Here is a 15,017-nt window from a genome sequence, read left to right as displayed (position 1 = left end):
ATGTCGTACTTCCCTCTGAGACGCAATATGATACTCCAAACATGCATGTCTCTTTTAAGCTTGAGCATACAATTTGACCTACCAAAAATTTTTTGATTACAAATGTCATACGAGTCTCACTGCTAAGCCAATTTTAAACACTTCCTGTACAATTTAAGATGAGTGACCAGTCTAACAAGTGTTAGTGGGTAGGCTAATAATTCAAAACCCTTTAAAGACATTTATATCACCTGCTAATAAATTCCATTAATTTTCAGTATTGCTATTTTTTATGCAACTGAAAAAAAACTTTTATTACATTATTAAATTAGATATAACATGCCTCAATTGGTTACAAAAACAAATGTTAAAGTCGGGAATAAGAGTTCATTTCCTCTTTCCAATCTGCGCCAGCAGGCGCGCGTTGTCATCCGCCTTTGCGCGCAGGTTCTTGGCTTTGGCAATGTTGAAGAGGATGTTCATAATGTTGGTGGGCACGTCGAGGGAAAGAGTGACCTGGTTGCGTCGGTCGCTCTTCGCACTGTTGCGGTACAGTTTACTCCTGAGCTGCGTCTGGCTCAAGTATCTGTATTTGGACGCGGGAACAGTCCTCCTCTCGCGCGGCTCCTCAGAGGAAAGCGCGTGCGCTGATTTGTACAGGAGGTTTACACTGTCCAGCAGGGAATTCGACGGTTTCCCGTTGTCATTCGCCTCGGAGAACATCTCGTTGTTGCAAAGAAAGTTGGACTCTGGGTTGTACGTTGGTAAGCAGAGGCTGGAAACCGGTGCGCAAAGAAGTGCTAGAGCGAGGAGGGTCCGCGCGAACCACATTGTTTTCCCCTGTTGAACGGAGGTGCGTAAGAATATGAGGCACTATCAGATTGCATTTGGATTAACACTTCTTGCGTACTGATTATTTAAAACTTCCAGAAAGAAACTTTGCATAAAAAGTGTCACATGGCATTGCGCCTATAAAGGAACAGTTCAACAACAACACAAAAACTGTAATTATTTACTCACCCTCATGTTGTTCCAAACCGGTATGAATTTCTTTCTTCTGTGGAACACAAAAGCTGTCGCTAGACAGAATGACAGCTCCAGTCACTATTAATTTTCATTGAATAAAAAGATGCACAGAAGCTGTCACCCTTTAATATTTTGTGATCCAGAAAGTCATGCAGGTTCGGAACAACCTTTGGGTATTTATGGAAGAATTTGGTCCCTTTTAAATGAACGATTCCCTTGAATCTCACACAGGACTGCAAAAGTACTTACCTGCACTGTTTGGATGAGAAGAGTCTTCTGAAGTGAAGCGCTGTTTGTCAAGCAGAACTTTTGGATCGTAAATCCAAAGTGTTATTAAAAAGGTAAGCAAGTCAAAAACTCAACGTCAACTTAAATAAGAGTGATTTTGTGGGTTTGATATCTCCCTGGCTGCTGATAATATCCGTTTGGACTGTTTGCCCATTGGATGTGCATTCATTTAGTATAAGCCCATTTACGCTGCAGTCGTACGCCAGCAATAACGTCATTTATTGAGACCCTCCCAGTAAAATGAGGCGGTGATTAATGCGCTTGTGCACCAAAGGCGCTTTTACCGTCACCATATAAACAGATAGCCGACCGTGTGTGCTTAATATTTGATAAACGCGACGAGATATGTACAGACATCCTGTAGGCTAATTATAGCCACAGAAAAAAGAAAGAAAAAAAAAATCAGATTATGGGGTGCGTCTCAATCTGCTCCCTACTTCAGTGGTCAGGACACTGATCAGGGAGTCGACCATTTTAAGGGCTGTCTCAATCGCAAAATCATACTAGTGCACTGAAATGTTCGCTCCCTAAAAAGTCCCATAATGCAACGTGAAAATCAGGGTGCATCGGTGCTCACAATGGCTGCATCCGAAAACTTAGGCAGCTGATTTGTTGCCTCTCTGCAACATGGGTGCGTCTCAATCTGCTCCCTACTAAAGTAGTCAGGACACTGATCAGGGAGTCGGCCATTTTAAGGGCTGTCTCAATCGCAAAATCATAGTGCACTGAAACGTTCGCTCCCTAAAAAGTCCCATAATGCATCAATGGCTGCATCCGAAAACTTAGGCAGCTGATTTGTTGCCTCTCTGCCTATCAGGTAATGACTTTGTAGGCTTTCTGATGCCATCTTTATTTTTATCTCAACTCTCACAGAATGGAAAGCACAGGATTGTGGGATATCAAAGGCAGCGGCGGATTGGATACATACATATTGCCTTCAAAAATCGATCAGATGCGGTGCATCCGAAATCGCGTACTGTCTGAGCTGGTACTACATTTGTATTTGAACTTACTTCGCCACCATTAAAAAAGTACGTTCTGTATAGTATGAATGTGTGTTGTATGAATGTAATCCGGACGTACTACATCCGCCATGTTGTACGGTCATGTGACCTAGTTGCGTTGCTTCGCCTCCATTCATAAATCCTCTCCCATGGCCTCATGGGATAGTTAAGTGTCCATCGAATGCGCACTTCAGAATCTCGACGGAAGTAGTAGGTCATCCGGGGACTTTTCGCCTACTGTTTTTCAAATACTAGTATTGGACATACTACTCAATTGGCGATAAGACTAGTATGAGTAGTATGTTCCCTTAAAGGACAAGTTCAGTATTTTACACTTAAAGCCCTGTTTTCAGATCGTTTCTGATGAAATAGAACGGTTAAGATTGAAATTTGGACACATGCTGCTGGCCCGAGAATTTTCGGTTTCTGTGGTAGCACCCCCCCCACCTCCACAATGGCTGCATAGGTGCACTGGAACAATCCTTCCTAAAACGCATTAAACTTTCGTTTACAAAGACGTGAAACTCACCGAGTGGTCAGGGGTGTTCACTGATATGCTCACACAAAAATCGCTGCAAAAGATGCTTTCCAACAGGTGTTTTACCATTCGTTGTAAAACTGTGGACCTATTTTTCCAAACGCCTCACACCCGTACATTCTTCCGTTGAGAGCTTGAATAATAGACACTCCGGCCCACAAACAACCCCATTTCCGTTTCCGGCGGCGGAGTAATACCGTACCTCACAGCACATCCAATACAAGTCAATGGAGTTGGACAAAAACTACGATTAAACCTGTTGGAAAGCATCTTTTGCAGCGATTTTTGTGTGAGCATATCAGTGAACACCCCTGACCACTCCATGAGTTTCACGTCTTTGTAAACGAAAGTTTAATGCGTTTTAGGAAGGATTGTTCCAGTGCACCTATGCAACCATTGTGGAGGTGGGGGGGTGCTACCACAGAAACCGAAAATTCTCGGGCCAGCAGCATTTGTCCAAATTTCAATCTTAACCATTCTATTTCATCAGAAACGATTGGAAAACAGGGCTTTAAGTGTAAAATACCGAACTTGTCCTTAATGAAAGTTCTGAAGCGCGAAACATAAATTAAGTGAGCCAACTCAACACATAGTGCCATGCAATAGATTTTTTTATTTTTTTTTAATACAAACGGAGAACATCTCGTTGTTATACTTCAAATAATTCAAAGTTCTTAAATATATTTAATTATATTTCAGCATAAACATACATGATTAGACGAATGGATGAATTTATACATTATAATTTATAATTAATAACAGAATTTATCATTTATTTACAGGTGAATTATTTACGTTACTTTTACTTTAAGAACTTTATTTGATTGAATATTTTAGTTTATTACTGATTTTTTAGCTGTAAATTAACGATGTCATGAGAAAATGTTTTACGAAGTGGCGATTTTTGCCATGAATTCGTACGATGCGATTTGTACGAAAACATACGATTTTTAGGAAAAAGGGTTAGCACTAAGCCTTTTAACTTAACTGTGGTTAACTAATATATTTAGCTACGAAGTAGCATGTCTTCCTCTTTTTTATAATTTTTTTTCTTTCAGTTCATTGCAATGTGCAACAGTATTTTTTCTTTCCAATTAGAATTTATTTGTCATTATACAAAATAAAATAACCTACCACTCAATGCCATGACTGGCTGGACATAATTATGGCAAATAAATTGGAATAAAATGGTTATAAGGCTTATAATTAAGATGGCACACTGAGAATTTACCAACTCGTCTAAAGGCATTCAGCACCATGGATAGCGCAGCAATTTACTTACTCTGCATGTGTATTGAGCCATTTATAAAACAGAATTTTGAGTTTTCAGTTGTCAGGGTCAATGACTATAAAATGTTTGTGTTCCTTTTTTAGACGTCCCTGTGAGTTAATTGCTGTGCAGTTCATGCTCATAAGTTTAATTAGTTTTCTTCCCACCTCCCTTTAATGATTGATTGCTTTGCTATCAAGGGCTCTAAAGTTTGGAGGCTTCATTAATGATTACCTTTAAACGCTGTAAACATTGTGCATTGGACTGGATGATAATACTTTTATTCCACATGAAGTTAAAGGAAGCTCATTAAACCTTAAAAACTACATTTTAAAGCAGATTTAAAGGGCATCTCTGCTGTGTAGTGTGCTCAATGAAGTTCACTAAGGGATCCCCTTAGACACACTGTAAAGGGCGTCCTGTCTTCTGACTTGTACACACAGTCTTCTCAATGTGCTCTAAATTGGACTACAGCCCGCTACACGCCCCCCCTGCAGCTGGGACATATGTAAAAAGCTAGAAACCTAGGGATGCAACAGGGAGCAGCTTAGTTGGGAGATTATACAAGACAGAACAGAGTCAATGTCAGCGGAAGGTAAAGCTTGTAAGACGTGAAAAAGATATGGAGGGGTAAAAATAATGAGGAAGGAAACATATACAAATTCATGCACAAATGTACACGTACTGTACTGTATAAGCCACCCACAAATGCGCACACACTTTCCCTGCCTGCCCCCAGGAGACACCGTCCAGACACGACTCGACAAACATTGCTGAAGAAAAGCCAATATGGCAGCATTTATACACAACACAGGGCCAAGCTTAGAGAACACTGTCCAAAATCAGAGGTCACGATGTAAAAATGTTCTCACGCACACACCCACCCACATACAGTGAACCCCTACGACTATATAGCTCATTCAAAAATATATACAGTTCATTGTTTTATTGTCTCACATAATATTTTAAAAACAGTCAGAGTAAGAACATTTTACAAACAGAACCATTAGTGCAAAATGGCGAACCTTATGGTAAACAGGTCATAAACACAGTTGATTATATTAATATAGTGCATTTACTCTTAGAATCATGACCTGTGTTAATACCATGTTTGAGTTAATAAACATCAAACTAGGTTTTAAATAAGAACGTGGTATATTGGTAAGAAATTCGTAGGTAAGCATGTATCACTATAACAGTGCAACAATGTGGTGCTATAGAAACGCAAACATGATATAGAATAAACAAGTTATTAACACTTTTTTTCTAACATATACAGCTGTGATAAACTAATATACATATGGGATGACAAAAATGTACAAAACTAGTATTTGTTTTTGTGAGATAAACATCAGTTTAGCTGTTAAAAATAGCTAAATGTTCTTCCTCAGGATCCAGAATCTGTAAAACAAGAAAAGGGGCACAAGAAAAGTTAACTTAAAATGATGCTAAATTACTTCTGACAAAAATCACACATCTTAGGGAGAGCATCTTTCAAATAATCATCTATAACCATTTATATTGGAACCTGAGGTTTGAGTCCTGATTGCCGCTTTACCTCTCCTTCCCAGAATGCATTTATTCTGACAATCCTGTTTGGAGCCGAAGCGGTTTCTATTTCCTCCGCAGCCACCGTACACAAAAGGACGGCATTTCCCTGAGACGGCGTAGTAGTACCAGAGCAGGACGTATTCAGTGCAGTGGCCCTCAGACATGGGTTCAAGGCACATATCAGCGTCCGGGTCTGCATTCAGTGGAGGTAGCATTACATAATCAGTTTCAAATAAATAAATAATGCATTCACACTGTTTTAATGAAAATTATGTTTTAATTTAAAATTATGAAAAAACTAAAATAATTTTTTGAAATTAAATATGAATACAGATGCATGAAACAATAACTTTATTTATGCTATTTATTTATTTTTTAATGATAACTATATTTAAGATAAAAATATGAAATCATGGATTTATATATCACTGCAAGGATACAAGAAGCAATAAATGGTTAATCTAAATTTTTTATCTTGTATTTCTGTTAATCAAATGTTCTATCTTCTCTCTCACACATATGCACTTCTACACTTGTTGAGTGATGATTTGAGTGTAACTTTTATCAGTGGTTTAATTATTGTCTTATCTGTCTGTTTCTGTTCACTGTGTCTCATATTGCACTGTGGATGTGACAGAAATAGACTGTAGATAAAAAACGGATAAAATAATCTTGGCTATGTGTAATGCCTTGCACTTTTGGTGCCAGGACCATTAATGTGTACTTCTTCAGACTACTATCCTGGATATAAACCCAACATTACCATTGCAAATCCTTTTAATTCGAGGACCAGGTTTAATTTGTGCAGGAAATCGGACTATATTGCTTATGTAAGCTGTTTTTGTAGATGTATTGACTGGTTAAATGCACTTGGAGCAGCAGTCAGCAGAGGACGATGTTCTCCTCTTTTACTCTACACACACCTGAGTGGAGTTTGAGTGCACGTCTCTTTTCTCTCTGCTCTCCATCTCTCTCAGTACTGGCTCCTGAGTGCAACAGAAAAGCTTATATTATACCCACATTTTTCAGTTAACACCATGTATGCGGAGTCATTGCACAAATATAATCACATAGATGTCTGTATTATGGGACAACATCTGGAAATCATTAGGATAATATTGCAAAATAAATCACCCTCATTTTTCTGATATTACATGACTATTTACTATAAATAAATGTACATAAAATACTAATTTGATTTGAACTGTTTTAATTAAATGAGAACAACACACAGTCTCAGGATTGGCATTAGGTCATGAATGAATCATTGTTTTTGAATGAATCAGTTGAATTAATGATTCAATGACTCGCTCATAAAAAGAGACACTTTTGAAGAAAGAGCCACTAAAAATCTCTACCACTAATGGACAGATTGACAGTCTGGAATGCGCAAACACAGATAAAACAATAAAGAAGTCTGTATATTAGTTCTTAGTTTGATCATTGAAGTTCACATCAGGCTGCCTCAAGCAATTCATATATGGTTGGTCCAATGCAGATTTTTTTTTTTCAAGTGATATGTACTGTGTGACTCAGTTGCTTAAAATAACACAAAGAAGTAGATCCACAGAACCTTTGTGTATGACTTCCATATATCTATACTCTGTAACCATTTCCTGTTTTCCTTCTGGTAAAGAAGAACTAAATGGTGTTTATGGATGAATGAACACATCTATAAAGATTCCAGATCTCAACATAATAGGATTGGCTTCCTGGACTAATGTTCATATGACACTGCAGAAGACCAAAATTTACAGTAAATCAACACTCAAGTATAAAGTAGAGTATAAAATAGAGTTTCCCCATCGAAACGCTTCCTGGGCCAAGGACAAAATAAAGGCATGATATCATAAGAGAGAAGCCATGTTCTAACATATTGGTTCAAAGCAGGAATATACCTACTTGTAATGTTGCCATATGCTAATGTTGGCTCGGACTCTGAAACAGCAGGACGAACTGTAGTGGTCTCGTCCTCCACCTCTTCATCCCACACTTTGGGGTGGGTGAGCAAGAACCGAGAGGCAGAATCCGCTCTTCCGTCTTCTCTTAGGATACTCCCATCATCTGGATCATTGGTGTTCACCATCAGGAGTATTTCCTTTCCTTTGGTTAAGAAAGTGACCATGCTTCATGCAAATTTCATTAGGCATCAACATCATTAATTCATTTAATTTCACACAAATGAAAAGTAATTCAATCTTTTTTTAAACCAGGGAAGTCATTACTTCAATAAAATTCTGAAACAGACCCAGTTTTTTGTTAATTTGGTTTTTGCATTAATGAATGACTTCTGAACATGGAGTTCTTCATAGTTTTTCTTCAGTAAGAGAGCCCACTAGAACACAACAGATGGTGGAACCCATGGGGTCCAGAGGTCTCCACAACAGGGGCCTCCAAACATATACTGAGAGACACAAACTCACACAAATACACAAAATCACACACTCCTAAGCACCAACAAATAAATGCGTTAACGAAGCTCTGTTCAATTTCACTTCAATGGACATTGCACAACTGAATATTTAATTTAACATGAATAGACAAGTCTACTCAGTGGGTTGTAGTGTTCTATATCTTGGTGGTAATTGTACAGCCGATAAAATACTTAAAAAACATAATTTCCAAGCATTTCCAGTGGACAAAAACATATAGAAACATGTTGATGTATAAATTAGAGGTGATCTGATACATTAAGATTGTATTTACTGCAAAAAAAGAATTTCTTACTCTATTTTTGTCTTGTGTCCTGTACGAATATCTTAACATTCTTAAATTGAGATGCATTTACTTGAGAAGCAAAATGTAATTTGCTTCTCAAAACAGGATATTTAAGTCCTGTTTTCTGAAAAAGGATCAAAATTAAGTGAGTTTATGCTTTTGTTTTTTTACCCCACTGACAGTAACTTATAATCTTAAGTAATTTTCCTTCTCAAGTAGCCTAAATGTATCTTAATTAAAAAGTTGTTAGATATTTGTAATGGAAAACAAGACCAAAACCCATTTTCATGTCTATATCCTCACAGTTTTGTTTTCATTTGCAGTAAATTCAATATGAAGTCCCCACTAAGATCCATTGTGTGTTTAAGAATACAAATGAGCATACACACATATACTCACCACACTTTTCAACCACCTCCTTTGACACTAGATCCTTCACATCCTCCACCTGAACAAAAGGACAATTTTTAAAAGTTTCTTATCACAGAGAAACAGTATCTGTAATCCATAATGATAAATATATCATAGAAAGAGGGCATTGTCAACATACACTGAGTCCTGGCTCCCCTTTTTCTCCTTTATTGCCCAAGCTTCCCACCTCCCCCTGCATAGAAGATATACATAACTTTAGACTGAACATGTTTGTGAATGGACAAAGTCCTAATAGAGTGGAGGATACAGTTATTGGTGTGCAGATTCCTTATTACATCCAGGCCTGTGAGGCCAGGAATTCCAGGGGGTCCCCGTTGACAGGCTTTCCCTCTGCCTCTCCTTCCCTTCTCTCCCTGGGAAGATACAGTAATACAGTAACACATATAATACATAAAAGCCTCATGTCAGCACAAAACAGCCACTAACCCTGGACCAATCTTTGAGCTTAAGGCTACACATAACCAAACCAATGGATTTCCTACTTTATTTTCAACTGACTTAATATATGAGTATAAAAATGTATTTGGCCTGTTTTAGAATGGAAAAACACCAGAGTAGCACTTTACAATAATGTGTAATTCATAAACATTACTACAGTACTGTCACGGGTACATCCACAGTATTTTTTAATTTTGGTTAACATGAATGTCTTCTTAAATAAAAATAAAATAAAAAAAGTAATGTGGAATTCACATTACTTAATTTTACTTAATTTTAAGGCAACAGGTTTCCTCACTTTTTTAAGTTGAGTTAACTGATCACTTTTTACAGTGCTGTTGGGTCAGACACATGCAGGTTATATTATATTATCATATTATCATAAATATCATAAATATTATCATATTTTTATTATGAACTATGTGCTCGACTAAACTGTTTTAGAAATGGTGTGGTTTTTTATGTGTATATCATTATTGTACTGTTTTATTGCTTTGATCCTGTTTGATGTACTTATGTTGCTTTGAGCGAAAATTGTTATAAAATATATATTTATATAATCATAATAATATAAATAACACATAATAATAATTATTATTTGCGTTGTTCTTGTTCTTTATTTATAAAGTTAGAGTTTAGGGATAAATGGTAATAGTATTTTATAATTATTAATAATAGTCATATGATTATTATTCATATTATAAACAACAACAACACACTGCAACCACCAACGCGCGCGCACACACACACACACACACACACACACACACACACACGTTGGGTTTCCATGTTTTATGGGGACTTTCCAAAGACATAATAATTTTTATACTGTACAACTGTATATTATATCCCCTACCCCTAAACCTACCCATAACAGAAAACTTTCTGCATTTTTACATTTTCAAAAAACATAACTTAGTGTGATTTATAAGCTGTTTCCTCATGTGGACAAAAAATATGTCTCGACAAGGATTTTGGATATTTCCATCTTTGTGGGGACATTTTGTCCTCATAACGGTTTACCAGGGTTTCACTATTACTGTTGAAACTTGTCAAATATGAAACTATTGAGAAACCTTGACCGATTCAGCAACCTTTATCGAACTCACAGAAACTGCCTCATGTTTTAAGCAAGTCTGCTGATTCTGTGCTGAAGTACAGTTCACCTTTACCAAAGAGACTCTGTCCGTGAGAGCAGCTTGCCGAACCCTTTCCATTCCTATCAACATCAAGAGATGCTTTAATTGTGGCTAAAGGCGGCCTTGGTGCAGTGTTTGCTTTGATAGCTCAAATCTTCATCCCAGCAGAAATAGCTCCTACCCCCCCCCCCCCCCATCTCTCTATCTCTCTCATCCTCTCCTTCTAGTGAGTTAATTAGGGACTTGTCCTCCTACACGGTTCCTCCACATGAGATTGAGTGAGGTATGAAGATGACCATAATTACAATGGTTTGACTATTTACCCATCTGTCTGTAAGGTCTGATGAATCACACACATAGGAATAATGAGTTCAGCTATATTATTGTTTTTGGTCGTACCTTCGGTCCCACTTCACCTTTGGGTCCAACTGGACCAGGCCGACCCGAAGCCCCATTAGTTCCTGGTGTACCAGCAGATCCCTTGAAACCTGAGAAACCTGGGAAACCAGTTGCACCCTGCAGGAGAATGGGTTAAATAAATGAAAATTTATGACTTTGGCTAAAAGGACGGAGTCAAATTTGACACAATGATGTGAAAAATCATGTTTTTTTTATGTCTAGTAACTGATCGTGACATGATAGCAGTGTTATTTTAGTACTATTTATAGACTATTATTTTTGAATCAACATTTTGAATTAGCTTTTTTTAGTTTAGTTAAATAATAACATCCATTTCGTTCCTCACACAAATTTATCATATCACCTCAGAAGGCTTTGAATATAGCGCATGAGTCATATGGTCTAATTGTAAGATACTTTTATGGTGCTTTTTAGTCTGTTTTGAAGCTTGACAGCTCTTGATTGCAATATGCTTTCATTATATGAAAAAATATTTTAAACATCTCTATTTGTGTTCCAGTCAAACAGTTTTAGAAAGATGTGAAGATGAGTAAATGGCGACAGAATTTTTTTTTTTTTTTTGGGGGGGTGGGTGTACTATTCCTTTAATAAAAAGATACAATTATTATTATTATAATTATAATTATTTCAATTAACTGTGGTGCTGTAATTTTTACAGTGTCAGTATACCTTCTCTCCTTTCTGTCCAGGAGCTCCATCAAGACCATTCAATCCACTATCACCCTTTTCACCCTAAACATTAACAAAAACAATAAATATTATACTTAACTTTACATGATGATATCTGTTTGTGTAGTAACTCACCTTTCGTCCCGGGATACCGTTTAGACCTGGAATGCCATGCCTGCCAGGGTCCCCAGAATCACCCTGTGTTTTACAGTCAAAATAAATGTTATTAGTGCTTTATTTAATCCATTTTGTTTTATTTAAGATGAAATGTAGACAAAAACACCTGTTCTCCATCCAGTCCTGGGTTCCCTATTCGACCAGGGAAACCTCTGAAGCCCTGCAGGAGAACAACGCAATGGTTACAGACAGGTGAGAACACAAAAACTAAATCAATAGGTTCAGATTGACACTTCTTACCTTCTCTCCTTTAATTCCTGTATCACCAGGTAAACCAGGCTCGCCTGTCTCACCCTGAACACATAAACCATTGTGCTTGCAGTATATATCCCTTAATAAAGTGTGTGATCTTTTAAACAAAAAAAACTACTTAAATATTTAATCATTCATCTAAATAATGTAGTTAGTAAGAAAGGTTAAGGAACAGTGTTCTCCCTCTCAGTTTCCTCTGTGGCTCAGAGGATTTTCTTCATAATTCATATTTTACTAGATGGTTCATATTCTCACCTGATCCCCCTTTTTGCCCTGCAGGCCCATGTCTCCCTTATTGCCTTTTTCACCATCCAATCCATGCTCTCCATTTCGGCCCTGTAACAAATCTCAGCCAATCAGTATGTTTTAAAGAAGTATAATCCTTAAAAATGCAAGCATCTCAAACTTGGCTTATGAAACAATCACAACCACTCGTGCTACCTTTTCTCCATTGGCGCCGGGCTCCCCTGGATCTCCCTAAGGAAACATTTTTACTTTCCACAGTAAAAAACATTTAAAAATATAACCCATACTAAAAATGCAGTTTTATATAGCAATATAGTGCAAAAACTTCATAGTAGTGCTAATTCTGACCTTTTGTCCTACTGGACCACGTGCACCAAAAGTGCCCATGCCTCCTTTGGTACCAGCCTCACCCTTCAGTCCCTGAAATTATATCAAACAAGCATTGGAAATTCACTTTACATGGTCCATGTACATGAATGTACTGTTCATGTTACTATTCAGAAGTTTAGGTTTTCTACGATTTTTTAAAGAAGTCTCTTATGCTCACCAAGGATTCACTTATTTTAATACAGTAAAACAGTAATACTGTAAAATATTACAATTTAAAATTGTAGTTTCCTATTTAATATATTTTAAAATGCAATTTATTCTTCTAACGGCAAAGCTAAATTTTCAGCAGCTATTACTCCAGTCACATGATCCTTCAGAAATCATGACCCCAAACATTTGAAAAGTAATGTATATTTCACTCAGTATGGTGTGTAAAATACCTTTGCACCAGGTGGACCATCTTCACCCTTCTCTCCTTTATCTCCGTCAAATCCTGGAAGCCCACGTTCACCCTGCCATATCAAATTTGAACATACTGTACATTGACGTACATATCAACATTGTCCAGTATTTGTCCTTTCTACTTCAAAAAGGTAACAGTTTACATTAAAGTCTCATTTTTTAACATTAGTTAATGAACACGAACTAACAATGAGCAATATATTTTTTACAGATTTTATTAACCTTTGTTAATGTTAATTAATAAAACGTTCATGTTCATGTTAGTTCACTGTGCATAGTGTTAACAGATACATATTTTGACTTAAAAATGTCTTAAATGTTGAGTTATACATAAGCTAAGATAAATAAATTCTGTAGTAAAGTATTGTTCCTTGTTAGTTCATGTTAACTAACTAACATTAACAAATGAAACCAACAAAATCAAATGGCTCACAAGTGTTGTGAAGTGTTATGAGTTTGCACAGTCAATTATGATTCAAGTATCATTTGTAGGAAACATTAGTGAACTTATACATAAATACAGAAATCTTACCGTCTCTCCTTTCAGACCCTTATATCCTCTGGGTCCTGGCATGGAGAGAGGGCTACCCTACAAAAACAGGAAAACAATAAGGTAGTTGGTAAATAAATCGAAATAAACGCCATCCAGGTATGCTTATATGCTGCCCTTACCTTGTCTCCTCTGTGACCAGTCACACCTTTGTCACCCTGTCAGTCAAAAAGTTTTGTCTTTGTTAATTTTGTCTGGTTTATATTCGAAACAATTGAGTCTAAAATGGTACGTCATATGGACCTTTAAAGGTTTCTACAAACACTGTTGTAAATTTGAACCTGTCATACGCTGAAGAAAAATAAAACCGGTTTTATTCACAATTGACGCAGATTGTGACGTTGGTGTGAGTGTGTATGTCTGTGAGAAGAAAGTGCTGTTCGCAGCAGTTTCAAACATACAAAGATTGGCTTGAGCAGAGAAAGAGTTGAAGAGAAGGCACTGGCAAGTCAATACAGAGAGAACAGAGGCTCTGTGAGCACAGTAGTGCTGTCAAAGCTGCCTATAAATCTTTGAGCTACAGAGAGAATGACCCTGGCAGAGCTGGCTTGGCTATTAACATTTAAAGCCCTTCAATGCTTGGCCATAACCACCATAGACATTGAGGGGGACAAGTCATCCACAATAGTTAGAAATGGAATAGAATATTCTTGATGCTGCTCTGCTGCACTCCATTACATTGCACTCTGTTTGAACAGTGCTCGTCAATGTCAAAATGACTGAGCTGGCCATTCAAATCAAAGGAGGCGGGCCTTTGCTGTTCACAGAAAACAAGTGCGAATTCCAACGCAACACTTTAGTTTTAAAGGCCCACTGAAGTGCCTTGAAACGCACAGCATTATTCAATGTGCTGACGTAATTTCCACTGAAACAGGAAGACAAGGCTCCTCCCCTTTTTTTAAACCAGCCAATAGAGTTTAGTTTATATCACAGCTCGGCCAGAGCCGTTGAGTTCGGCAAAGCCGCAGTTTCCTCCTAATCTACTCCACATCGCTTTAAAATATAGCATTCTGTGTAAAATTCAAACTGGTCCAATATGTTTTCTGGTATACGCCGATTCGTACATATGATCTGCTATGTTTTCATTCACATGAATCATGTAATTCATAAATGAAAGTAACGTTTTGCGTTCACCCCCCAAATGAAAAACTTTGATCACCCCCAATGTTTAAGACATGGTAACTGCCTTGATTCAGTGTTGTAAACTTAGAATTTAAAACCAAGATGTGTTAAAAATGGAAACTCACCTTTTCTCCTTTCACACCAGTCAAGCCTTTGGGACCCTTAATTAAAGAGAAAGGTCACAAGAACTTAACACATTGTACAGAATCACGATAGCTGCCGCACTTCGATCATTTCAAGTTTTGCCAGGTATTGTGTATCAAAATATTTATTTGGGGGCATTTTTTCAGATAGTACAGTTGAAGAGAGGACAGGACTACAACGAGATATTGGTGAGAAGTGTTATTTTTCCCATGACAGTGAGAGCAGATGCAAAGAAACAGAGATGTGAGAGTGTGATTTGGTT

The 15,017-nt window shown here is 37.3% G+C and overlaps 1 protein-coding gene across 1 annotated transcript in view; it reads right to left on the bottom strand.

Annotated features, from left to right (window-relative positions):
• Positions 1-4,769: 4,769 nt before the first annotated feature.
• col7a1l (collagen type VII alpha 1-like) overlaps positions 4,770-15,017 on the bottom strand; it is a 69,087-nt gene continuing 58,839 nt past the window's right edge. The window contains exons 93-111 of the mRNA XM_082166888.1: positions 14,737-14,772; positions 13,612-13,647; positions 13,472-13,528; positions 12,918-12,989; positions 12,496-12,567; positions 12,343-12,378; positions 12,157-12,237; positions 11,890-11,943; positions 11,756-11,809; positions 11,608-11,670; positions 11,473-11,535; positions 10,783-10,899; positions 9,082-9,159; positions 8,925-8,978; positions 8,774-8,822; positions 7,559-7,759; positions 6,580-6,642; positions 5,664-5,849; positions 4,770-5,506 (exon numbers count right to left, since the gene is read on the bottom strand). Of these exons, the coding sequence (XP_082023014.1) occupies positions 5,493-5,506; positions 5,664-5,849; positions 6,580-6,642; positions 7,559-7,759; positions 8,774-8,822; positions 8,925-8,978; positions 9,082-9,159; positions 10,783-10,899; positions 11,473-11,535; positions 11,608-11,670; positions 11,756-11,809; positions 11,890-11,943; positions 12,157-12,237; positions 12,343-12,378; positions 12,496-12,567; positions 12,918-12,989; positions 13,472-13,528; positions 13,612-13,647; positions 14,737-14,772 (1,386 nt within the window). The 3' untranslated portion in view covers positions 4,770-5,492. The remainder of the gene's footprint in view (positions 5,507-5,663; positions 5,850-6,579; positions 6,643-7,558; positions 7,760-8,773; positions 8,823-8,924; positions 8,979-9,081; positions 9,160-10,782; positions 10,900-11,472; positions 11,536-11,607; positions 11,671-11,755; positions 11,810-11,889; positions 11,944-12,156; positions 12,238-12,342; positions 12,379-12,495; positions 12,568-12,917; positions 12,990-13,471; positions 13,529-13,611; positions 13,648-14,736; positions 14,773-15,017) is intronic.

The sequence above is a fragment of the Leuciscus leuciscus genome, assembly GCF_965113295.1.
Source record: "Leuciscus leuciscus genome assembly, chromosome: 4".
NCBI lineage: Eukaryota > Metazoa > Chordata > Actinopteri > Cypriniformes > Leuciscidae > Leuciscus > Leuciscus leuciscus.
Note: the sequence above shows the minus strand (reverse complement) of the source record. Positions and strands in the feature narration are given on the sequence as shown.